Source organism: Coptis chinensis, chromosome 4 (assembly GCF_015680905.1).
Source record: "Coptis chinensis isolate HL-2020 chromosome 4, ASM1568090v1, whole genome shotgun sequence".
Lineage (NCBI taxonomy): Eukaryota > Viridiplantae > Streptophyta > Magnoliopsida > Ranunculales > Ranunculaceae > Coptis > Coptis chinensis.
In genome coordinates this window covers 53,730,590-53,740,194 of record NC_141459.1, presented here as the reverse complement: position 1 = coordinate 53,740,194, position 9,605 = coordinate 53,730,590, and the positions used below count along the sequence as shown (strand labels likewise).

The 9,605-nt window shown below is 37.0% G+C and overlaps 1 protein-coding gene across 1 annotated transcript; it reads left to right on the top strand.

The window, feature by feature from the left end:
• Nucleotides 1–824: 824 nt before the first annotated feature.
• LOC147503993 (uncharacterized) lies at nucleotides 825–7,806 on the top strand. The gene is made up of 2 exons (XM_086605039.1): nucleotides 825–944; nucleotides 7,363–7,806. Exons 1-2 carry the CDS (start codon nucleotides 825–827, stop codon nucleotides 7,804–7,806), a joined length of 564 nt encoding a protein of 187 aa, XP_086461165.1.
• Nucleotides 7,807–9,605: the final 1,799 nt, after the last annotated feature.

The window sequence follows — 9,605 nt, the reverse complement described above, 5'->3', positions numbered from 1 at the left end:
TAGTGACTCAATACTTGTTGTCAGCCAGATTAATAGAGGATATTCAGCAAAATGTGATAACATGGTGGAGTACTTGAGTTTTATAAAAACTAAGTTGAGGGACTTTAGTAAAATAAGGCTTCAGCACCTCAATAGAAATGAAAACAGGCATGCAGACGCCCTAGCTTATGTGGCAGCGATGCTAGAAAACACGGAGGGTCGTACTTTGCACATCAGCGTCCAGGAGAGGCCAACCATCGATATCGACGAACCAGAGGTTATGGAAATCGACACACTAGGGGCGTCATGGATGGAAGCATATATGTTTCGACCCCCACCTACGTGGCAAACGTCCATTAGTAGGGGTCTCCACTTTATTCGTTTAATCGACAAGGCTAAGGCCCAATTTGTAATACCATGGATTAATGTACAAGCCCATTAACTCATGTGTCTAGGGTTGAACCCTAACCACATGGCTTGCCACTTACGTACATTAATTTATGTTCAGATTCATTTCTTATCAAAGAGATAATTATCAATTAAGAGTCATGTTCAATTACGATTACTTGAGCTACAAGAAATCTCTACTCTACACATATAAATCCCAAACTATTTTTCATACAAAACTATGTTCTTGAGACTTGATCTCATCGATAATTTGGTTATGTAGGCAACCGAAAGGTACAGTCTCATTATTCTCTCGATCACCATCACTTTCCTCACTACTTTTCTACGTTATTCATTTCATTCGTCACCACTTAGTGTTTTGATCATATTTGGTTGAAACATAATTGGCGTCGTCTGTGATTCTTATTCAACACCCTCGATCACGTTCTGCAAAAATTATGACGAATACTAGAAGAGCTCAAGTTTCTGATACAATTACTATCGATCATCGCGTACATGATGTTCAAGGTCAAGTTGGCGATAATAGACTAATCCTTCCTACTCCTTTTCAACAACAGGTTGCACGTGACCCTACTGTCATTCCACCGATGCACCAAATTATTTAGCGTGAAGTTATTGCCTCTGACGATTCTCCATCGTCTGATGTGAATAATGTAAGTCCAATGTCTCGTGAAGTAATTCTTCGATAGTTCAAGTGTGTACAAAAACAAAACAATTACTACAAGCATCATCTGGAACGAACCATTCCTCTCAAAGATGATGTGAAATCTATCACACCACAACATAACATACACTAATGACATCGTAGCGTGTGAGATTGTTTACGTGGTGAGCATGAGATTCCTGTTGTTCACAACGTACGGTCATCCATGAGTTCTCGAAAATGGTGTTGTATCTGTCACACCACAACATAACACTCGATAACAACATAGTTGCATGTGGGATCGTTTACGTGGTGGTGATTAGATTTTTACTGTTCACAATGGATTATATATCCACGAGTTCAAGACGATACATACGGACTTCGTAATGGTTACTTTTCACGAATCTCAGCGAAACATATCCAATTCATATTTGTCCATTGCTATTTCATAGTGCCGATAGTCGTCTCATATTCTTTGTTAGCAAAACTCTTATATCAACTGAATCAAGGCATTCTTGCATTGAAAAATTGCATTGGCCTTGTTTCATCCTGCTAGACGTCTTAAGCTTATTTCCAATAAGGAATAGTCGAAGTTTATACTCAATATCCGCTACGCACATTTTTTCGCAATGTCTACGGATCGAGTCGCAGAATGGAAAAGTTACCTTAGCACTTATAACATTGTCTCTAACACTCATACAATTAAAAAGAGACAAACTTTGGTTTCGCTAATGGCTGATTTTCTTATCGATGATATTCCTATGTCGAACGCATTACTCGATGAGGAACACGTCGATCCCTAATTGTCATTACCTCCCGGAGGCGATGACTTGAAATACTTATTAGATATATCAGCCAATTGTTAGATTTACACCGATAGTTTGCATAATAAGTCTAGCTCCGATCTTAGTTTTGTTATCTTGAAGCTGAATGAAGACATAATTGGGAGGTCTCTACGTTTGGGTATTTATGCTTCACATTATATAGCCGAGTACGAAACTGTCATTACGCACAACTCTTCAGCTGGGGGCAACGAAGTTACGATTACTTATTCTAAGTTAGTCGCTAGCCACTTTGAATGATAATATGTGGCTTGCGATGATAGAATGGACGTTTATTTGGACTTAGTTCAACGAATTGCATAAAATTTTACATCTATCAGTATTGTGCAGTATCCACGTTATGATGTACGACATCCTGATTATATCGCAACTTATTTGTGGAAATCAAGTCATCGCTACCAAAACAACACTGGATTAACCATTTATGCTGTCAGATGATTCCAACGAACTTGGCACTGATAATGTCTCGGTATCTACCGATGACGATCATACAGCTGACGATGCTCCGAAATTCCTGATGACCAAAAACTTTATTGCAGCGGCACAAGTTTCAATCCTCTCCTTTGTTGTTTGGACAGAACAAACGATTTACTAGGCCTTGAAGAAATTCATTCAAGATTATGTGAACACCACTCTCGGGGGTGAAGTTTCGCTCACATAGCAATGACCCAATGGTATTGGTGACCATACATGTCAACGGATGTTAAACATTTGTCCGAGAAGTGTATGCCTTGTTACAAACATGATATATGATATGGGTCAAATTTTCCGCGATGAAACATCATCCAATCTATAAACCTTGGTCATTTAAAAAATGGGGCCTTGACATTGATGGTTTATTTCTGATAGCCCCTGGCCGTGTTCGTTTTTTGCTCATCGTAACAAATTATTTTACTAAGTGAGCGGACAAAATAGACAAGTTGAACGAAAAACCGAACAACAACAACCGAACAACAATTTGTTAGTCTATTTCCAGTTCAATAGTTTCTTTTCCGTTATTATCTTTGCACATTTTAAGATTTGGTAATCAATAAAGTATTTCTTTCACTTCAGTTATAATGGTATAATTTAGTTTCCATCGCAACATTATTATCACTACAAAAAAATCTGACGAAGTTACAACGTTTAGCTTCGTCAGTCTAAGTTTGAACGCTTTTACTCTCGCTTAGTTCGTTACTATCACTAAGGCAAAATTTGACGAAGTTACCACGTTTAGCTTCGTCAGTCTAAGTTTGAACGCGTTTACGCTCGCTTAGTTCGTTACTATCACTAAGGCAAAATTTGACAAAGTTACCACGTTTAGCTTCGTCAGTCTAAGTTTGAACGCTTTTACGCTAGCTTAGTTCGTTACTATCGCTACAACAAAATCTAACGAAGTTACGTCGTTTAGTTTCGTCAGTCTAAGTTTGAACGCTTTTATGCTCGCTTAGTTCGTTACTATTGCTAAGACAAAATCTGACGAAGTTATTGCGTTTAGCTTCGTCAGTCTAAGTTTGAACGTTTTTACGTTCGCTTACTTCGTTACTATCGCTACGACAAAATCGGACGGTTACCCGAGTTTAACCCGTCGGTCTAAGTTTGAACGGCTTTTACCGCAGTTAGTTACTATTACTATTGCTACGACAAAATCTGACCAGATTACCGCGTTTAGCTTCGTCAGTCTAAGTTTGAACGCTTTTACGCTTGGTTAGTACGTTACTATCGCGACAACAAAATCTGACAAAGTTACCATGTTTAGCTTCGTCAGTCTAAGTTTGAACACTTTTACGCTCACTTAGTACGGTCCTATCGCTACGACAAAATCTGATGAAGTTCCTACGTTTAGCTTCATCAGTCTAAGTTTGAACACTTTTACGCTCGCTTAGTTTGTTACTATCGCTACAAAAAAATCTGACGAAGTTACCACATTTAGCTTCGTCAGTCTAAGTTTGGACGCTTTTACACTCGCTTAGTTTGTTATTATCGCTACGACAAAATCTGACAAAGTTATCACATTTAGCTTCGTCAGTCTAAGTTTGAACACTTTTACGCCGCTTTAGTTCATTTCATTACTATCGCTATTTACAAAAAATTGACGGTTACCGCATTTAGCCGTCGGTCTAAGTTTGAATGCTTTTACACTCGCTTTTAGTTCGTTACTATCGCTTTCGACAAAAAATCGGACGGTTACCATGTTTAGCTTCGTCAGTCTAAGTTTGAACGCTTTTACGTTCGCTTAGTTCGTTTCTATCGCTATGACAAAATTTGACAAAGTTACCACGTTTAGTTTCGTCAGTCTAAATTTGAACGCTTTTACTCTTGCTTGGTTCATTATTATCGCTACGACAAAATCTGACGAAGTTACCACGTTTAGTTTTATCAGTCTAAGTTTGAACACTTTTACGCTCGCTTAGTACGTTACTATCGCTACGACAAATTCTACCTAAGTTACCACGTTTAACTTTGCCAGTCTATGTTTGAATATTTTTATGCTCGCTTAGTCTAATTTTGCCAAGTTAAGTTAGCATTAGGGGAGTTTTTCTCTATATGGGGGCATCTCGGTCTATTTCATTTCAACTACATAAATTAACAACATTGTCAGTTTTCCGCAGGTATGTTATCTAACACAACAACAATATTCAATAGCAAACCTATACTTTATTTTTATTTTTCGTCAAAAGAATTTTTCGCTCTATGGTATTACATTCATACAATTACCTAATTAATTGTTTCTGTCAATTGTCTTACGGTTGCTTGATTAAATCTTCGTTTTCTTATTCGAAATCTGCATTCGCTTCGCTTAGCGCTTTCGGTTAAATATTTTTCGCCAATTTCATTATTTTTTTTTTTCTAAGGCATTGTTTTTTCCGATCTTTCTCTGAAACTTTCCTCACAAATTTTTTTTTCTAAGGCAACGAGGCGAATCTTTCCAAGCGAATTGAACATTTCCAACAATTTCATTATTTTTTTCTAAGGCATTGGGCCACTTTTTAGCAAACCTTTTGTTAGCTTATTTAATTCTTCTAATCTTTTTTTCGTGGACTTTTTCGCCAGATAACACCTTCGCTGAGTTGAAACTTTCCGACAACTTCATTATTTTTTCTAAGGAAACGAGACGATATTTCTGAGTGAATCATTCCGACAGCTTCCTCCACATGCAGTTTTCTCTTTCTATACACACCGCCCCAAGACTTTATCTCAATAATACGAACGTAATGGCGGCCAAGACGTCTAACCGCTAACTTGATACACACAAAGCTTCATGGCGAGCACGTCTTTTTGATCAAAACCCAATAATTTAAGGGGCTGTCACAATCGGACTTCTTGTGGGATTGGTGGTACCGGCTTCCCACTTGCTGCATAGACTATCTACGTTCATAGATATGGGGCTAGAACGAAAGCGAGTCGCTAGAGTGCTCTACCACCAAAAGCCCTATTGCTTTGCTAGCTAGCCTTGTCCCCTGTGCCTAACTGGAAACCGACACAAGTTTATATCTAAATAGAGTTTGATGGAGAGAGAACGTACCTGTTGGTCAATGCAAAGACGAATCACAGAGTTCTAGAGCAGCAGTATTGGCGATATTGCGGAAGAGGACAAGCTTTCTACGACTTCAGGGAGTCTTGACCACATTTTGTTTGATGAGCATCGATGTCTTTTCTTGGATTGGGATTTGCGGTTTTGAATTATCGTCGGAATCACTCAGCCCTATGGCACTGCACAAGCACTTATATAAGGTTTCTTCAATCTGGTTTCTTCGATTTGGTTTTCCCGAATTCTTATCCAATCTGAAGTTGGCATCCCGTTTTCGTAGCTAAAGTCTTCACATTCGACTCCAATTCGTATTTAACTTTTTTTATTCCTATTATTACTAAACTGCCCCTACATTTAATTTTAACCGTCTAATCCTAATATAAATCTTCTACTGCCATAAGTCGTCAAAATCAATTTTATTATTATTACGTAATTATTTCAGTACGGTTTTTGCCATCAATTTCTTTTGCATTTTTTTTTTCTGTGCCACCCATTTCAATTCTCACTTCAGCCATCTTTTATTTAATTACATTGCATCCCATATAATTTAATTTGACATTATTTCATTCATAATAATTCACGAATTTTTCCAGACAGTCCATTATCTTATCGTTTACATTCACACGACACTTTGTTATACATTTCGCTCAAACGTCCATTAGTAGGGGTCTCCACTTTATTCGTTTAATCGATAAGGCTAAGGCTTAATTTGCAATACTATGGATTGATGTATAGGCCCATTAACTCATGTGTCTAGGGTTGAACCCTAGCCACATGGCTTACCACTTACGTACATTAATTTATGTCCAGATTCGTTTCTTATCAAAGAGATAATTATCAATTAAGAGTCATGTTCAATTACGATTAGTTGAGCTACAAGAAATCTCTACTCTACACATATAAATACCGAACTATTTTTCATACAGAACTACGTTCTTGAAACTTGATCCCATCAATAATTTGGGTACGTAGGCAACCGAAAAGTACAATCTCATCATTCTCTCGATCACCATCACTTTTCTCACTACTTTTCTACGTTATTCATCTCATTCGTCACCACTTAGTGTTTTGATTATATTTGGTCGAAATAATATATATTATACTTACTTAAAGGTAAAGTACCTGAGGATAAAAATGAAGCCAGAAGAATCAAATCTGGAGTGCAAAGATATGTATTGATTGATAATGAGCTATATCGAAAGAATCCATGAGGTCCACATCTGAAGTGTATATCACATGAGGATGCACATTTAATCAACGCTTTTAATCATAAAAGAAAGGGGTGTACAGCTGATCCATATGAAAAGATCAGGCCAAGTTCCTTTCCTCATGATGTAAGAAATTATATATGATGATGTAATGGGAAAGAGTATGAGAGATTGTAATTTCTTGTTTTTTTCCTTTTCTATTATTTTTAATAAAGGGGTAGGGGACCCCGTTAACAACCTCGCTTACCAATCAAAAAAAATGCACATTTAATCATTGCAGAACTCCATGAAGGAGAATGTGGAAACCATTTAGCTGGAAGATCGTTGGCAAATAAAATCCTGAGGCAAGGATATTTTTGGCCACAGGTGCAAAGAGATTGTCTTCGTTGTGCTAAAAAGTGTCTGCAATGCCAAATACATGGAAAGGCTATACACGTTCCAGCTGAAGAGTTGCACTGTGTATCGAACCCATGGCCTTTTGCGCTATGGGGCATGGACATTGTCGGATATCTAGCACCTGGAAAAGGTAAAAGCGGTTTATGCTCACGGTCACAAACTATTTCACCAAGTGGGTAGAGGTCATAGCCTTACAGCACATAAAGGAGCAAGATGTGATAAATTTTCTTTTCGAAAGAGTAATATGTCGATATGGGTTGCCATATGCCATTATATCGGATAACAGGCCACAGTTCAAGGAAGGAAAAATAAAAGCTTTATTGGAATCATACAAGGTGAAGCACTTCACATTTGTGCCATATTATATATGCTCAGGGTAATAGGCAAGCAGAAGTAACAAATAAAACCATTATGGATAATATCAAGAAAAAGCTGGAAGACAAGAAATGTCTCTGGGTGGATGAATTAAACAGCGTTCTATGGGCTTATAGAACAACACCTCGAATTGCCATGGGTGAATCTCCTTTTACATTAGCTTATGGAATGGAAGCAGTCACCCCATCAGAAATGGTGGTATTGACATTTAGAACCAAAGTCTTCACGACTGGCCAAAATAATGAAGTAATGGCAACAGAAGTCCTCAATCTTGAGGAAACAAGAGATCAATCAAAATTAAGGCTCGACACATACCATCGGCAACTCAGAAAAGCTTTCAACAAGAAAGTGAGAGAAAGACATTTTCAAGAAAGTGATTTGGTCTTAAAAGTGGTTACTAAAGAAACTAAAGAGAAATGGGATGACAAACTAGCAGCAAGCTAGGATGGGCCTTACATCATTCACAAAGTGGGAATCAATGGAGCTTACTACTTAAAAACGGCTAAAAGTGTAATATTACCAAAGCCTCAAAATATAAGTAATTTGAAAGCATTTTATCAATAAAGAATATTTTGAGTATCATCATGTATTTTTTTATCAAAGTTATACATTCAATAAAAAGATTGTTATTTCCAAAAGCAATATCTATGCAAATATTACAGATCCTGGTATCTCTAGAATTATATGTTAATAACAGGTTAATCAAAAACCCTGGTGATCTGTAGATCCTCATCTCGATACCAGGTCAAACCTAAACCCTGGTGATCTGTAGATCTTCATCTCGATGTCAGGTCAAAAAATCTAGTTCTTGGCAACAATGTCGAGTTCGGGTAAAAAAATCCAGTTCTTAACAGCAATGCGAGTTCGGGTAAAAAAAATCCAGTTCTTGGCAGCATTGTCGAGTTCGGGTAAAAAAATCCAGTTCTTGGCAGCAATGTCGAGTTCGGGTAAAAATATCCAGTTCTTTGACAGAAATGTCGAGTTCGGGTAAAAAAATCCAATTCTTGGCAGCAATGTCGAGTTCGGATAAAAAAATCTAGTTCTTGGCAGCAATGTCAAGTTCGGGTAAAAAATTCCAGTTCTTGGCAGCAATGTCGAGTTCGGGTAAAAAAATCCTAGTATTGGCAGAAATGTCGATATCAGGTCAAGATCGTGATGAAAATCTTACAATATGTGGTATCGTAGGATTGATGCCAAGTCAAAGAAAAGGGAGGCAAACGCCTAAGGTAAGTCACAATAAGTAATATTTTATTTTTTATTTTTTGGTTCCAATAATATCAGGGGAATGGTATCGAATTTCAAGTTTGTTCTTTTTAAGTAATTGTAAATGTCATTTCATAGAGTTGTATTGAAAACTTGGTATTAAAGCAAAAATAGGGCAATAATAATTTATTAAAAAGAGACAACATAAGCAGCACAGGGCTATTACACATCAGATGTAAAACTAAAAAACATAGAGAAAGCATTAGTCTTCATCGTCATCCTCATCCTCATCTTCATCTTCATCATCACCGTCATCCTCATCGTCACCATCAGTCGAATACCCGTTTTTACTTTTTTCATAATATAATAATAGGGGTCTCGAAGCCATTCATCCTCATATTCTTCTTCTTCCTTGTCTTCTTCTTCTTCTTCTTGCTCTTCTTCATCGTCTGAATATGCGGTTGTAGGAGAGTCTGACCAATGGGGCCAGTCCAAGAGAACCATAAAGAAAGCAAGAATAGTTAGAAAGTTTGAAATGGGAGGCATTTTTTTTTAGGTTAAGGGTTTTCAGTAAATGGCAGAAGATGGTTTAGAATCATGCAAATGATGGTCTTTTTATAGTAGTAAAAATTATAAAAACGAGGGAATTTAATGGTGATTAGCAAGAAAACGAGGTAATTTAATGGTGATTAGCAATAAAATGAGGTAATTTAATGTTCATTAGTGAGAAAATGAGGGAATTTAATGATGATTACAAAGAAAATGAGAAAAGTTAATGAAAAAGTAATTCTTGATTATCTATGCGCGAGACGGTTTTTAGGTTTAAATGATGATAAATCTTAAATGCACGTTGGTTTGTGAGCCAGTTGGTTGAATTTATTTATTGCTAATATGAATGTTTACATTGAGTAAATGTTACAAGGTTCTTTACAAAAGTTGAATTCAAGCAAAGTGACGAGTTCGAATCCTGATATAGGTACCAGGTCAAACAAAAAATCTTGGTGTTCTGTAGATCCTCATCTCGATACCAGGTCAAAATT

Coding starts and splice junctions, on each gene's coding strand:
- LOC147503993 (XM_086605039.1), top strand. CDS start 825: ATGACGAATACTAGAAGAGCTCAAGTTTCTGATACAATTACTATCGAT. Junction 945..7,362: donor CTACTCCTTTTCAACAACAG/GTTGCACGTGAC, acceptor ATATATGCTCAG/GGTAATAGGCAAGCAGAAGT.